The sequence below is a fragment of the Mobula hypostoma genome, chromosome 5, assembly GCF_963921235.1.
Source record: "Mobula hypostoma chromosome 5, sMobHyp1.1, whole genome shotgun sequence".
In the NCBI taxonomy this organism is placed as follows: Eukaryota; Metazoa; Chordata; class Chondrichthyes; order Myliobatiformes; family Myliobatidae; genus Mobula; species Mobula hypostoma.
Window position 1 is genome coordinate 154,208,608 of NC_086101.1, and position 16,932 is coordinate 154,225,539.

The 16,932-nt window shown below is 37.7% G+C and overlaps 1 protein-coding gene across 3 annotated transcripts in view; it reads left to right on the forward strand.

Annotated features, from left to right (window-relative positions):
• The window catches only part of adgrl3.1 (adhesion G protein-coupled receptor L3.1), a 587,214-nt gene extending 570,509 nt beyond the window's left edge, over positions 1-16,705 (forward strand). For 2 of the 3 annotated variants that reach the window (XM_063049189.1, XM_063049191.1), the window contains 2 exons: positions 10,710-10,838; positions 14,485-16,705. In XM_063049189.1, the coding sequence (XP_062905259.1) occupies positions 10,710-10,838; positions 14,485-15,287 (932 nt within the window). In that variant the 3' untranslated portion in view covers positions 15,288-16,705. The remainder of the gene's footprint in view (positions 1-10,709; positions 10,839-14,484) is intronic. The other variant, XM_063049192.1, reaches the window with a different exon arrangement.
• The last annotated feature ends 227 nt before the right edge of the window (positions 16,706-16,932 follow it).

Genomic DNA, 16,932 nt, shown 5'->3' on the forward strand with positions numbered 1-16,932 from the left:
GTGCATATACCATGCTGTCTTTCAGTCATTTACCATTCAAACTTGGATAAGATGGCAAGGGCTTTGAGAATGGCACAACATTTTGATACACTCGTCTGCAGCAGGTAATACCTGCCTGGTTCTAGGTAACAGTAGTAGTAGTAGTACAATTCCACCTCAGGATGGCATCATCTGTGTCCCATAGCACCCAGTCCACTGATGGATGTGTTTCTCCTGTCAGCCAGCTCACCAAGACAGCTACTGCTCACAACCAAATGAGATCATGTAGACTTAAATTTGCCTGAGTTTGCCACTCAATGTCATTTGCAACCTTCTCCTCTGTAGGTGACCGTGCTCCACTAAGTAGCCTGAAGTAAGCTATTGAAGGAGCACCATGTGGAGAAAATTCAAAAATCCAAGGTGCAAAGGGATTTGGGAGTCCGTCTGCAGGTGGTGGGCTTTTGGTACATAGTCAGTGTCATGGTGTGGCCCCAACGTCCTTGCCCACCACATGTGGTGGGAGAACTTCGGAACTGGAGTTAGAAGGCCAGTTTCAATTCAACAAGTAAGTGAGCACACAGGAAAGGGACCTTTCATAATGGAAGTTTTCATAATGAAAGTTTTGGCAGGTGAATTGGGCTGAGGAAGCAGAGTGGGAAGTAAAATGCTGCACGTGCTGAAAATCTAAAATAAAAATTAAAAATGATGGAAACAGCCAGCAGATTAGTCAACAGTCATGAAAATTGAAACAAGAATTAACATTTTAGTTTGAAAACCAGTTGTGTGGTAGATATGTTATCAGAGCTCTTGCATCTGGTCCTCCAGCGGCAGTACTACTCGTGCAGACATTTATTTTGTTCAGATAAAGAACTAAAGCTTAGGAATAATTTTAAATCTGCAGAAGCACTACAACTCAAGAGTTCACTATGCAAGTAGCTCAGCTTTAAACTAAGAACCCCAAGCCCTAAATGAGCTGGTAAGTAATTGATGAACACTTTTTATGTTGCTCAGTTCTGGATCCTTGTGTGAGTCCCACACAGAACATTGATCGCATATGCACTAATTGGTTTCACAGGAAGGGGCTTGGTTGTTCAAGGTGTAATGATTGGCATCACCCCTGCTTTGGGCATGAACACATGATGTCTGTGTAGCTGTGCCATCGAGCATTGAGGCACAGTGCAGTCCAAGAACTCACAGAAAGGTTTTGACATAATTTCTGCATCGGAGTACAGGCACCTATTATTTTAAATAAAAAGCCATTTTTTTCATACTTAGCTATGATACTGCAGTGTTATTTTAACCAGAAATGCTTCTTATAATTTTCAGTGCGTACTTAATTTGTAAATTTAGTTGACTCCATCTTGGGTACTAACCTACAAAGTACCCAGGACAGCTTTAAGGAGCAGTGTCTCAGAAAGGCAGCATCCATAATTCAGGATATCCAGCACCCAGGGCATGCCCTTTTCTCACTGTTACCATCAGGTGGGAGGTACAGAAGCCTGAAGGCACACACTCAGCGATTCAGGAACAGCTTCTTCCCCTCTGCCATCCGATTCCTAAACGATTGAATCCTTGGACGCTACCTCACATTTTAAATATATATTATTTCTGTTTTTTGCATGATTTTTAATATATTCAATATATGTATACTGTAATTGATTTATTATTTTTTCTTCTATATTATGTATTGCATTGAACTCCCGCTGCTAAGTTAACAAATTTCAAGTTACATGCCAGTGATAATAAACATGATTCTGATTTATAATTGAAAATTATATTTTATATATAATTATAATCAGTAGTTTATATTGATTATAATTTTTAGGTAGACCAGACTCCTTGAATTTTATGTTTTATTGCTCATGCTATCCCCATGATCTATCTTTATCACTTCCCTAAAAATTCTTCCAGTGAGGTTACAGATGCAAACTTGGCAAGAGTGATGAATGTAGTAATAGACTTCAGGATGATAACTTAAAATGGTGGTTTTTCTCCTAATCTACAAACTAAATATAAAGATAATTGGCTCCGCAAGGAAAGTGCACGTGGAGTGATTTATGACCAGGTACTGCATCCAATGATCAGACCAACTGAATAGAAACATGTTTTAGATATCAAGAAATAGCAGGTTTCTTTAACTTTTCCCCAACAGAATTTTATCCTTAATTTAGGTCTAGTGGAAAGGATGAAAATGGGCATTAAATGTTAATAAAACTAATTTATTTTGAAAGTCTGGACTTAGCAAACATGTCCAAATTAATGATTGCTGTAATTTAACCTTGCCCAGAGATGCTATCATATTTGCCTGGAGATCGAGCTCTCAAGCACTGATTAGCAGCACTGTTTAGTGAAGTTGTGTTAATAGGTTTCATTCACCCAACTCTGTTCAAAGTCAGGTGTGTGTTGACTGGTGCACTGAAGTCTGACTGAAATCTGTTGCAATATACTGACAGATGTTTTTTGACCTCTTCTAAATGGAACCAAGTTTCATAAACAATTTAAACCTGCGGACTTTTTGAAAATGTGTGATATATGCAATAGGACAAATTATAATTGGCTTTTGAAAGAGTACAGAAGAGGCTTACCAGAATGCTGTCCAGATTAGAGGTATGAACTATAAGGGGAGTTTGGTCAAATTTGGATGATTTTCTCTGGAGCCTCGGAGGCTGAGGGGAGACCTGATAGAAGTTCATAAAATTTTGAGAGGCATAGATAGGGTAGACAGCCAGAATCTTTTTTACAAGGTCAAAATGCCTGATACTATAGGGCACATAATTAAAGTGAGAAGGGGATATTTCAAAGGAAATGTGCGGAACAAGTTCTTTGCACAAGCAGTGGTAGTTAACCTTGAATGGGCTGACAGAGGTGATGGTGGAGGCAGACATAATGGCAGTGTTTAAAAGGCTTTATTATAGTACCTGAAAGTGTGTGCAATGGAGATATATGGATCATATCCATGAAGATAGGTTCCTGTGCTGTATTGCTTTAGGTCCCAGAGCAGGTTAAAATGGTTGAGGGATGAGCAACAGAGCATGGTGTAGAAAGACTAGACAGGACAAGAGATCCTTTCTCTCAGCAAGTTCTAGGTATACTCCTATCTCCTGACCCCTCCAGCATCCTCCTGTGCTTGCTGGTGTTGACCTACCTTCTCTCAGGACATTTACAACAGAAAAATGGAGCCTCCTGTGAGATATCAGTGGTCAAGCAGAACATTTCTTTTGAGTCTGAAAACAAAGAACTATGTGAACACCCTGCACATAGGACAACGTTGGTTTGGAACTTTGTTGCAAGAAAGAAACTTCTCTGCATCTGCATTTTACTTCATAATTAAATTAGATTTCAGAAGCTGTCAAGATCAGGCAACGTCGCAGTTTGATCACCTTTTCTCGTGTCCTCCTGATCTACCTTGTTGGGGCCTTTGCACTTTATTTTCTACCTGCACTGCATTTGTTCTGTAACTGTAACACGATACTCTGCATTCTCTGTTTCCTTTTAATACCCCGGTGTGCTTACATAAGACATAGTTTGATTAGGAGGCACATAAATAAAAGTTTTTGACCTTATTTCAATATATGTGAAAATAATAAACCCATAAACTGATCTAATGAACAGTCTTCCAAACTAAAACTCTCCACCAATGCTGCCTGGTGTGTAATATCTTCTAAAACATTTTATGCTTGATTTACTGAGAGGATTTTTGATTTCAGTTTCATTCTGTAAGATATCTAGTAAGGATCAGTATTTATGACTGTTAGCGCAATTCATATGAACAAAGGGAAACAGCGGCAGGCGTAGGACACCTGGATCCTCAAGCCTACCCTAGTAATCAAATATGATCATGTGTAATCTGCATAGGCATCACCTGCTCTCTTACTTCAGTTGCTCTAGGCCTCATATCCCTTATCTTCCAGAAAACAATCTTCTTCCACTTCAAATATCTCCAATAACCTGGTCTCCACAACTCACTGTAGTAAAAAAAAATTCAAAGATTCAATACCCTCTGCAAGATGACATTTCCATGTACCTTGGTTTTACAATCTCTGACTGTGCTTTGAAATTTGGTTCCCTTTGATTGGGAAACATCCAACATTGACCTTTTTGTGCTTCCTTAGAATCTTGTATCTTTCAATATGCTCATCCTCATTCTTCTAAACTCCAGAGAATGCAACCTACTAGGCCTCTCTTGAAGGGACATGTGGGTATTAGTCTGATGAATCCCCACTGTATTGTGTCCAATGCTCCTCTGTCTTTTCTTAGGTAGAAACACTAAAACTATATGCAGTTCTCCAGCTTTGGCCTGACCAACACCCTCATTAACTGTAACAAAGCAATGCCACACATTTTAATTCCACATCCCATTCCCATTCTGACATGTCTATCCACGGCCTCCTCTACTGTAGAGATGAAGCCACACTCAGGTTGGAGGAACAACACCTTATATTCCGTCTGGGTAGCCTCCAACCTGATGGCATGAACATTGACTTCTCTAACTTCTGCTAAGGCCCCACCTCCCCCTCGTACCCCATCTGTTACTCATTTTTATGCACACATTCTTTCTCTCACTCTCCTTTTTCTCCCTCTGTCCCTCTGAATATACCTCTTGCCCATCCTCTGGGTCACACCCCCCCCCCCCTTGTCTTTCTTCCCGGACCTTCTGTCCCATGATCCTCTCGTATCCCCTTTTGCCTATCACCTGTCCAGCTCTTGGCTCTATCCCTCCCCCTCCTGTCTTCTCCTATCATTTTGCATCTCCCCCTCCCCCTCCAGCTTTCAAATCCCTTACTCACTCTTCCTTCAGTTAGTCCTGACGAAGGGTCTCGGCCTGAAACGTCGACTGCGCCTCTTCCTATAGATGCTGCTTGGCCTGCTGCGTTCACCAGCAACTTTGATGTATGTTGCTTGAATTTCCAGCATCTGCAGAATTCCTGTTGTTTGCGTCAATATGCCATTTTCTTTGTTTCTGATCCTTAGCAGTTAACTGTGATTTGATGAAGTCTTGGTGGTGATCCAGGAAATTTCTTGATGCATATTAAAAACACCTTCCAAAGCTTCAGCGGTATTTGAGGCACACCCAATATCCCCTGCAACTACTTACTTCTTCTCACAAACACAAGCGATTCTGCAAATGCTGGAAATCTTGAGCAACACACACACACAACATACTGGTGGAACTCAGTAAGTTGAAATAAACAGTCAGTCTTTCTTTCTTCTCTGTAAGCCACTAGCTGTCAGAGGCACCGATAGATCATGAACTGGGCAACAAGCCCCTTGTAGTCAAATTAACTAATGTTACCAAGCAACTTCAGTGACCTTAAATTCCTTTATGATCCTGAAGGGACTATTTTCTAAGTAAAGCTACGATTCCTTGTTTTAGGCTTCCCAGCCACATGAAATATCCTTCCTGCGTTAACACATTCAAGAGCCCTTGTTCTTCTGTACTGCCCCAGCTCCTTCGCTGCGGTGGCATCTTGCACTAAAACTGAGCTCTCAGTTCGAAGCCTGTAGAGGGCATTGATAATTGTGCCGCCTTCATCTTATGATCCTGTGGTTTGAAGCATAGAACACATTGCAGAGGAAAGCATTATGTTACTGACCAGCGTTTTTGAATTCTTTTCGAGCCTGTGTTCCAACATCTGCAATCTCTTCTGTCTCCACGTTAACTTTCTGTAGTTGATATAAAAGGGATCTCCAAGTGCTCTGAATATTTGTTATTCTTCAACCTTTCTAAAAACAAAACCTGCTCAGCTGGTTTCTTTCCAAAACAGATAACCTTACTTTTTTAAACTTTATACTCTATCTACCACTTTCTTGCCCTCCTACGCCCTCTTCAAAGTAAGTTCAATTTGTTTATGCACTGATGAAAGACTTGTTGTGAACAATATTTCTGATGACAGCTTTAATGTAATTTGTTATCAAAATGCTTGTAACTTTCCATTTATAACTGATCCTTAATTGTTTTGGCAGAGCTGGTGAATTGCCACCTTATTGCCTTGTGGGCTTTATAGTCATGGTGTCCAAGTTGGCATTTCCTATTATGGCTCACAATCGTACCCACACTTTTTTATGTCATAGAAGAACATGTGCTGCACTCTTCAATATATATTTGTAAATTTCTAAAGTGGCTTGACTGTGTTCATGCAGGAAGTCATGTGGCTGCAAGTTCATAACAAGGAATCACAGTTGTGCTTAGAAAATAGGCAGTGGTAACTACTACAAATTTTTGGGTCAGACACTACAAGGATTAGTGCTTGGGGCACTGTTGTTTACAGGCACATTAAGGAGAATGCAAAGCGGCTACAAACCAGTTTGGTGAGTGCGCAAGAGAGTGGTAGATGGCGTAAATAAAAAGCTTTTTTTCCCTCTGAATCATTGAGTGTGGGTCTTCAGACGTATGCACCTCTTCGGTAATGGTAGTAATGAAAAGAGGGTCTACCCCAAATAGTGAGGGTCCTTAGTGATGAATGCCTCTTTTGAGGTACAGTATTGCCTTTTGAAGATGTCCATGATGGTGGGGAGGGTTATGATCACGATGGAGCTGCTTGAGTCTATACTCCTCCACAGCCTCTTACAAACCTGTGCATCAAAGCCTTCATACTAGGCTGTGATGTAACCAGTCAGAATGTTCTCTACCATACATCTTTAGAAATTTGCAAGATTCTTTGGTGACATGCCAAATCTGCTCAAACTCCTAATGAATCAGACCACTTTTTGACATACCTTCTACATAATTGCACCAATGTGTTGGGCCCAAGACAGATCCTCTGAGACAGTGATGCCCAGGAACTTGAAGATTTTGTCCAGGTATATGAAGTATATTGTTTAGAAAGGTAAAGTTATCTACCTTGGAAAGACCAAACATGAGAAAATCTGCAGATGCTGGAAATCCAAGCAACACACACAAAATGCTGGAGGAACTCAGCAGACCAAGCAACATCTATGGAAAAAAGTACAGTCGATGTTTAGGGCCAAGACCCATTGGTCTGAGTTCCTTCTGCATTTTGTGTATGTGTCTTAAAAAGAAGCCAGCTGAGCATATTTTGTTTTTAGAAAGATGGAAGACCTACAAATATTCAGTAGCACCTCGTGACCCTTTTATGTCGATCACAGAAAATCAACATGGAGACATTGAAGTTTGCAGAAGCTGGAATCTGGAGCTAAAAAAAGTAATTTTGTAAAAATTTTGCTCCAAAAATTTAACAAATGAAACAAACAATTAAGAAAGTAAATAGTATAGTAGCACTATTACATGGAGTGTAAGTAAATCGGTATTTCTACAGTTGTAAGACCATAAGATATAAGAGCAGAATTAGGCCATTAGGCCCATTGAGTCTGCTCTGGCATTTCATCATAGCTGATCCACTTTTCCTCTCAGTCCCAAATTCCTGCCTTCTCCCGGTATCCCTTCGTGCCCTGACCAGTCAAGAATCTATCAACCTCCGCCTTAAATATACTTACAGACTTGGCCTCCACAGTTGCCTGTGCAAACAAATCCACTGATGCTCCACCCCCTGGTCAAAGAAATTCCTCCTCGTCTCTGTCCTGAACCGAGGCCCCTCTATTCTGAGGCTGTGTCCTCTGGTCTTGGGAAACATTATATAGAACAGAGAAAAGACTACACCCTGAGTCAAGGACGGATGTGCTTGATTGAGAGAAAGAGTAGAGTGAAGGCTCAGTAGGCTGATTTCAGGACAAGGGAATCCTCCTATGAGGAGAAATTGCCAAGTCAAGGACCATTTTCCCTACAGTTGATTAGAGCAGTCGAATCAGTTTTAAGCAGCTTAAAAGGGCGATTGCTGAAGGATTCCTTCTCTCACTGGGGAGTCCAGAGCTTGGGACACAGCACTGCATGCAGAACATGACCATTTACACACTGAAAAAGCAAGATTATGAGACATATTCACACCGACGCATCCTTTTTTAAACTTCAATTCCAGATCAAAATCACTGATTTTGCAGTAGTGTTCACTAATTGACAATTCAACCCTATTATTCAGCAACAAAAAGAAATTGTTTCATCTTCTTTGCTGAGCTTTTGGTCTATGAAATATTTATTTAATTTATATTGACCATTTTACTCACTTACCCAACAGCCTATGTGTGTTTTTATGGTAACAAAGCAATGCATTCCCTTTGGCCAGTAATACTTAGCAAACCACCACCAGTTGCCCTTAGGAAAGTATTCTCCTCTCACTATTTGTGCTGTTCACAAGGTGTTGACAAGATTTTCACTACAGCCAGCAATTTGTTGCTATGTGTTTCTGCCTTCGATTCATCTTCTATCTTCTGTTAACGCTTATTGTCATCTTAATACTAAAGAAATACAGTTACTGAATCCTGCCCTATTTGCTTCACATGTCATAATAATTACCTATCTTTTATGACTTCCCACATGTACTCACTGAGATGAGTGATAGTACAATAAATATATGAAATATTTTACAATATGCTCAAAAACAGCTCTGTGAAATTTCTCCCCTGCAAATATACTTTCATATGTACTAGGCTGGTGTAAAATTGTAAGTTAATCAGAATCAACTTTAATATCACTCACATACTTCGTGAAATTTGTTGTTTTACAGTACACAAAATAATATAAATTACAATTAGATGTACATATAAATAAAATTAGTACAAAAAGTGAGCAAAAATAGTGAAGTAGTGTTCATGAGTTGGTTCCTTGTCCATTCAGCAGTCAGATGGTGAAAGGGAAGAAACTGTTCCTAAAGTATTGAGTATATGTCTTCAAGCTCCTGTACCTCCTCTCAAAGGGTTGTAATAAGAGAGCATGTCCTGAGTAAAGATTTATTAAATTGATTGTGCAAACAGCCACAAAAATATGAAAAGAACTGTGGAAGTATTCTTTTGTTGAACAGGAATATTCTATTAAGCATGACCAGTTGGCACAAGACCTATATTGTGAAGCTTATCTTTCATATTTATATTTCACTCTATGCTTAACTGGTATACCTGTGAAATGTAGGACTGCCAAACTCAAATATCATCATCTCCCCAACTTAATAAAGATGTGAACTTCGTTAACTCTGTTTCAAAGTATGTGACGCTATTGTGAATTCAATAGTGGGAATATTCTTTAACATTTTGAATACAGTGGATAATAGTTTTAAATGTGCTAATCATATTGAACTAAAGCCGATAAGATTGAAAAGAAAAGTTTGTAGATTTTCAACACTACTTAGTGAAGTAGCTCAGAAAGGAGCAATGGAATTTGTGAAAACTCAATTTAATGGGATATAAATGACACCATATACAATACTGATTACCCAGGACAGTTATTCTTGATTGAATGGTCATAATTTAATGGAAGTTATGGGATTTGTTTTCAATGGTTCTCAAGTGAAAGTCATGGATAAAGTCTTTTGACATAACTTCGCCAGTGAGTGTTTCTCTCCCTCCCCGAATTTTGTTGTCTTGCCTTCCTTTTTATTGAATTTCCCCTTTAACAATTACTGTCATCACACCGAGTCTTTGCTGTTGAAATGAGGTCACGGTGCTGCTGAACTACGGTTAATAAAATTATTCTCTCTCAACATATACTGCCTGTTTCTGAAAGAACAAGACTACTTTTAACTATAGTAAATACTTATTGTTGATTACTGGTTTTGTTCTATGCCGTTTCAACTGCTGAAAAATAAAAGGTCAAAAAAGTCTGATTTTGAGGGTAAATAGCAAAATTCATAACACTTTGCAAATGCTTGGTAAACATTTTACGTTGCAGCATTAAACCTTGCTTAGTCATTGTGTTATAGGGGTCTAATGCTACGCATATTTTCATTTTACCTTGATGCCACTAAGTGAATGGAAAACTGGGTCACTTGGTTCTTGGTACAGGACTTTGGTATTACTGCATGTATTAATGCACTAATGAATGTCAAGACAAGATGTGATGCATTGTGAAGCTCCTAACGTTTTATGCATTTAGTTCATCTTTTGAGTGGAACCCAATAGGTACTTAATGTGTATTGTAGTCAGAGCTTGTCCAGCACGAGGGAACACATTTTATTTATCACATTTCACAGTTGACTCCCATCAGATTTTGAAAGTAAATCCAAATTAACCACTTCTATTCTTTTTAGTAACTATTCTGTTACTAAAATGATCAACAAGAGCCCCTATTCTGTAACACTGTTCTCTCTGCCAATAAACACTCAGATTTTCATTAATTATTGGCAGAGTTAACCAGGATAATTATTGTCTGCAAAGGTCCCAGTTTACCAAAGTTGTTTCATATTTTTAATTTTTGAGTATATATCAAAAACTGTATTCTTCACCTTCTTGTAAAACCATATTTTTTCAGTAAAGTGTCTCTGAATTGTATTTCTATCCTGGGAAGTAATAAATGATACAAACCTTAAAGTTGGTTGAATCAAAATCAGTCAAATTGCAAGTTTTTTTTTGTGAAACTTGATGTAACAGTGTACCTGAGGGTATATCTAAGAAATCTAGTAATAACTGTCTGAATGTGTTAGTTTTTTAGAGTAGGTGATAAAGAAAAAAACATTTGCTATGTTAGTCCATTTGCACATGCAATGAACATTGTCAAAAAGCATTTAATAATTTTGTAAATTTCAACATTTCCAGTCTAGTTGTATTCAGCTTGTTGTTTAATATTGTGACTGCAATATTTACCATTAAGAATATTTTATTTTTCTACATTTGCCTGATTGATCTTTTTTCTTTGTTTGTCTTTTTTTTCCATCTGGCTGCTCCAGGGGCTATGGCTAATCATCTAATAACCAATGCTCTGCTTCGTCCTCATGGTACTAACAATCCCTATAACACATTGCTTGGGGAATCTGCAGTCTATAACAACCCCTCAGTCAGCATGTACAACACGCAAGGTGTGCTTCTCAAAATGTTTTGCTAAGCTACAATGCTATATACCCCGTCTCTCTGGGCTGTGGAGGCTGTATTCCAAAAACTGAATTCAATAAGGAGAATAAAATGCACCAAATCTTTTAAGTTTCTAATGCATTCTCTTTTATTGAGGCTGACTATGATCTGTCACCAGAAGTATTGATTTTTAGCCAATTATTGATTTGCTTTGAATGTAAAGATTATATTGCTTCTTGCTTTGAAGCTTTAATTGCTGCCTCACACCAGTTGACCAGTATACAGTCAAACCTCATTCTGGATTCTAGTATCTCAAATTCGGCTTGATGTATCAAATATTTTGCACTGTCCTGGTTGAAACTGCAAAGTTAATCCGTGATTTCAAACTGTCTTTAGGGATGATGTCTTTAGCTATCCTCTCATGTTCGTAATAAGGAGGCTTGACTGTATATATCGTTACACTGTACATGCATTTTTTTGTCTGTGTGTGTCTTTTAAATTTCCAGAAAAATTACTTCTGGATGTATGTGGAGAAAGCCAGTGGAAAACATGCCCTTTTGCAAAAAGCTACCAATTTGAACATTTGGCTAGAATAAGTGAAAGAGAGGTTCACAAAACAAATAATAATGTTTAACAATTTTATAGTAATATTGGTGTGATGGACTGAATTAAGAGACATAGTAACAACAAATTGGGATAGTTTAGTACAGCCTCTATAGGCCAATAAAGGGGTCTTATATTTTCCAACACTTTCACTGGTACAGTTATCAATTTATTCTAAGATACTGCATTTTGCTAAATCGATATGGAATAAACCTGAACTGAAGCAAAAAATTGTCAAGCTACATCTGATTTCTTTTTGATTAAATGAGCCCGTGAAAGAGTTGCTTTCTTTGAAATGGTTATCCAAAATATGTTATGGGTGGTTCTGAAATGAGTCGTACAAACAAGGTTGTTGACACTTAGTTTGTGCAATTGTTTGTTTGCAGCTTTTAAAGTGCTTAAAGTAACTGTGTATTATGTGTAGTGGTTGGGATTTGTTAGATATTTTCTTGCATACCATCAATCTATTTGCTTTTATTCATGTTTCTTCTACTGTCGCTGTATGCTTACTTGTGTTTTTTCTTTCCTTTTCTTCATGCTGTCCTTTAGAGCCCTACAGAGAGACAAGTATGGGAGTAAAACTAAACATTGCATATCAAATGTAATTTCTTTAGTTACCATTCTCTTCCAGCCAAACCTAGGTGATAATTGTGGTTTAAAATTAGTTGATCAAGGCAATATTTATAAACTGAAGAAATGTTTAAAGTTATATTTTAGATAGCTTTCCAGTAAATCTTTGTATTCATATGTATTGACTTGAATTCCAGTAAGTTTGAATCAATGATCGGAGAAGACCAGCACAAGGATGCACTCATTCAGGATGTATCTAGTGCCCATTTAATCCTCCCAATTGTCCATTTTCCTACTTCATTGTTCCATGCTCAAACAAGTCACTTTCTGAAAAATACATTAAAAGTAATTAAGATCCCTCATAATACAAATGAATTTGAATTACTTTCCCCATTTGGTGTAATTTTTTTTGTACTAAGATTTGACTTTTACTAATATTTCCATATTGACCTACCAACTCCCAACACATCCTTGTTTGAAAGCTAAGTTTTGCACCAGTCCTGCACTGATCAGGATAATAGTACACCTCCTTTGAATATTTCAAAGACCCTACAAAAATACATCGACCTAGATAGAACTAAGTTTTAATTAAACTTAGTTTGCTGGTATGGGGCGTTCTACACATCACCAATTAAATCATTATACTGATGCACTCAGGATGTCCTGTGCATGGTGTGCATAACACCTATTGATTTTTTCAATTTGTTATGTGCTTGGAGCAGATGGGTTAAAGAATATCTATTAGGGGTTGTTTTAAACCCTCAAATATTGACTAAATGGAGAAAGAGTAATTCAGTTTTAAAATTTTGTGTTGCTATCTGAATTGCTGGATAGATAAATGTTTTCACCAAGATAGCAAACCAAATTATATTTGTCTATCTGGATTGATTAATATGTTGTTACATTCACCTAAGGTGTGAAACATATTTGGAAAAAGTCCCTATGCAATCTATCAAGAGCTTAATGAGTAATCTTCAGTAGAAACTGCTTTCATTGATAAATTATCTCATTTCCTCTTATTTGAATTTGAAAACACTTTATCTTCAGTTGTGCTAACCGGAACCATTTTGTATTTCTCCTAAATGGATGGTCTTGCTGTTGCTATTTTTTTAGTCGGCTTTTGTAATGATATTTACATGCACCATTGTGCTGCTTAAATTGTCTGTGGTTTGTGTGTCCAGTTAGATGTACAATTCTTTGGAATCTAAATAATCAATACAATAGTTGAATTGTAAAAAACAAGAAATCCATAATTTCTGAATTCCAAATTTCTGCATTAAAGGCTTTCATTTTGCAACATCCATGTAGTCTTCACTCTTTGTTTGTAATCATCTAAATGCAACAACTTTAACAGCAATGAATTTGATTTTCTCCACAAATACATTACTCAATGGAAGTATGCATCATTGGGCCTTTTTGCTCTGCATTGATATTATTATATTTGACAAGTGTGCAATGGAGGCTTTTTATCAATCTCTAGTCTCATTTAATTTGACTTGTTTAGTCGTATTTTGTTAGGTAATGACAACATTCATTCCCAGTTTATCCTAATACTACAACATAATCACCCTATTATTTGACCCTTGGATATTCCATTTATTAACTGTGTAACCTGTGATTTCAAATGCTGAACAAAACAACTCACCAGGGAAGGTTATTATAAAAATAAAAGATATCTGATACCGAAACCCATTTTGATAGATAATTTGTGGGACTTTTCTTACCAGTCCAGGCTTAACATGAGACTTAGTTCCTTCATAGCCTCCAACAAACTACTGACAAATGCATCACTGAATAGTTTTCTGGATCAATGAAGAGGCTTAGCTCTTGGCTACGACTGGAATTTAGGAATGGAGTGAAAAAGACTCAGCCCCTCAACTCTGCTCCCTTAATGATAAATATAAGCCCAAGCTCTATTTTCGTATCTGAGCTCCATGTTCTTTGATACTTGTGTCCAATAAACATCCATCAGTCATCTTCCGCACAAGCACTGGCAGCCTTTTGGTGAAAGTGTTCAAAAAATTTTAACCACAATCTACATGAAGATATTTTCTCTGATCTCCATCTAAGTGCCTATCACATGGTCTGGCCCTTCAGCCCACAATGAATTTATGGTATTTTATAATATTTTATGATTATGCAGTTTAATTTTCCCACCAGAACAAAATAAGATTATTTTCTGTTCCTGGCCTATATTTCCAGGGCATTCTCATAACTGCTAGTATGTTCTGGTTTTTCGCTTTTCTGTATGGCTTTATGCATAGAGTAGATGCTTCTTTTAATAACATGAATTACAACTGTACGACTTAGGGATAATATTCTATATTGATTATTGAAATATTTGAACTAATTTTTGGACAATTATTACACAAGTTATACCAACCTAATCTGTTGCCCAAGATGCTGTGATCACCCTTCTTCCCCACGAATCAACTAAAATGTACAGTTATAGCTAATGTGTTTCTTGGTCTTATTTTTCAGAGGTGTTGCTGAACAATGCCAGGGATACAACTGTCATGGATACTCTACCACTGAATGGTAACCATGGCAACAGCTACAGCATTGCCAGTGGGGAATACCTGAGTGATTGCGTGCAAATTATCGACCGTGGTTACAACCACAATGAGACAGCCTTAGAGAAAAAGATTCTGAAAGAACTCACTTCCAACTACATCCCTTCCTATCTGAACAATCACGAGCGTGCCAATGAGCAGAACAGGAATCTCATGAACAAACTAGTGAACAACATTGGGAATGGTAGTGAGGATGACGCAATTGTTCTTGATGACGCAACTTCGTTTAACCACGACGAAAGCCTTGGACTGGAACTTATCAGAGAGGAGTCAGATGCTCCTCTGTTGCCACAAAGGGCACATTCAGTAGAAAGCCATCAGGCCCAGCATTATCCCTGCAGGAGGCGGATCCCTCAAGATCATAGTGAGAGCTTTTTTCCTTTGTTAACCAATGAGCACACGCAAGAACTGCAGTCACCTAACAGGGATTCTCTGTATACCAGCATGCCTGCTTTGGCAGGAGTGCCCGTGACAGATGGTAGTGCCCCTCAGACCCAAAGTGCTGCTCCACCAACCAAAAGTAGTGATGGTGATGATGTGTATTATAAAAGTATGCCGAATCTGGGCTCCAAGAACCATGAACAGCAACTTCTCAATTATTACCAGCTAGGACGTGGAAGTAGTGATGGATTTATAGTTCCTCCCAATAAAGAAGGCTCCTCACCCGAAGGGAATTCAAAGGGTCCATCACACTTGGTCACCAGTCTATAGGGGAAAAGACTAACCCTGGATACCTGGCTCTGGTTTTTCAGAAGCAAGTGAAAAGATCTGTGTATGCTTGAATCTAAATGCTGTTCATATACTGCTGAACTACTTCGAGATGTTTTTATTCAGACCAACCTAGCAAGGCACTGCAGGGGAAGCAGATGATAAAGAAATAGTCTGTTTTAAGGCAAAAACAAAATAAAATATTATTGAACTGATTGAGAAGGGTTGGACATGTATATTGAAATGGAATTCGGTTTTGCTTCCTTAATAATGCTAAATTTTTATCTTTTTTTTCTTGTGTCTATTTTCTCAAGGACTTCTAACTGAAGCTTGGTGTAGGTCAGTGTCAGCTGAACTGGTGCGAGGCTATGGATTGCTTTCTTTTACTCTTTTCTTTTTTTTTATTATCACTGTATATCAATTGTGATTGTCTCTCACAAATTGCAGTTGCATTTCACGCAGCTGCAGAACTCCTACAATCAAAAGGAAATCTGTTCAATCTCCAAGAAAAGGAACTATTCAAACCATTATGCTAGACACGTTTATGTTTTGCTGTAATAATTCTGATTATAAAACTAATGATGAGAATTTTGAAAAAGTTCAATGTACAGACACGCAGCATTGCACATATATTGTAGTATGCTTTTTCCCTCCAGTTTTATGTCTTTGTTGATGTAGTGAACAAGACAGTTTCTGTTGTGCTGGTCTTGCAAGTTTTGCCAGTAGGAACAGTGTTTTTTCATAAGTCTTTCTGTTGGACTTTTATTTTTCCTGACAGTTCCTCCGAAGAACACCGTTTATAAAGCTCATTTTATAGTGAGGTGATCACAATTACTAAGAAAAGAAGTTTTTTAAAAACTGTTTTAGGTTTTTCTCGCTGTGTATTTTGAAGTGAAGTCATGTTTTTTGCCAACAAAACAAATTAAAAACTTTAGAATTTACAGCAGGTACATTTTTGTTTACAATGCACTATGTTATTCATAAATGTGTTCAGTAATGAAAGTCCACAACGGGAGCTAGGCACTCTTTTAGACACCAAGGACTCTTGGTAGAAAATAGTGGAACTCATGCATGTGGAGAAATAAAAAAGTAGCAACAATTTTGTGTTAAATCTAGTCAAAGCACTAGGCACTTGTACCGTGGTGGTAAAAATATTGACTTATTAAAATGAAAGTTATTTTGAAATGAAAAAAGATGATTTCTCTATCTTTTTTTCTTTCCTTCTTTCACAGGGAATTTATTTATTTGGCATTAATTAGTTGACATGAGCATCCCTTTAGTAATGACCTTGGCACAATTTGTCATTTTTTTTTTAAAGTTATGATCCATTTTTGTATGGTTTGCAAGTTGAATGACCTCATTACTAATATTTGTTGTAAAAGTGACTCTTGTCTGCCAACAAATAAATCACTGATTACAGATTTACAACATCTGAGTTGGCTTAAGTTTATTTTTGTTTCTTTCTGTTGATCATTTTCAGCTTTGCTGTATGGGTGCCCGGTGAGCTCTCTGCCACTTGTGCGATGGTGTTTATTTTTTGTTTGGTCTGTAGCCAGTAACAGGGGAAAAGGTGCATGTAAAAGTTGTATGTCGTATGTGAAAAATACACTGCAAGAACACTAGCCCAAGGCAAAATTATTTGATGCAA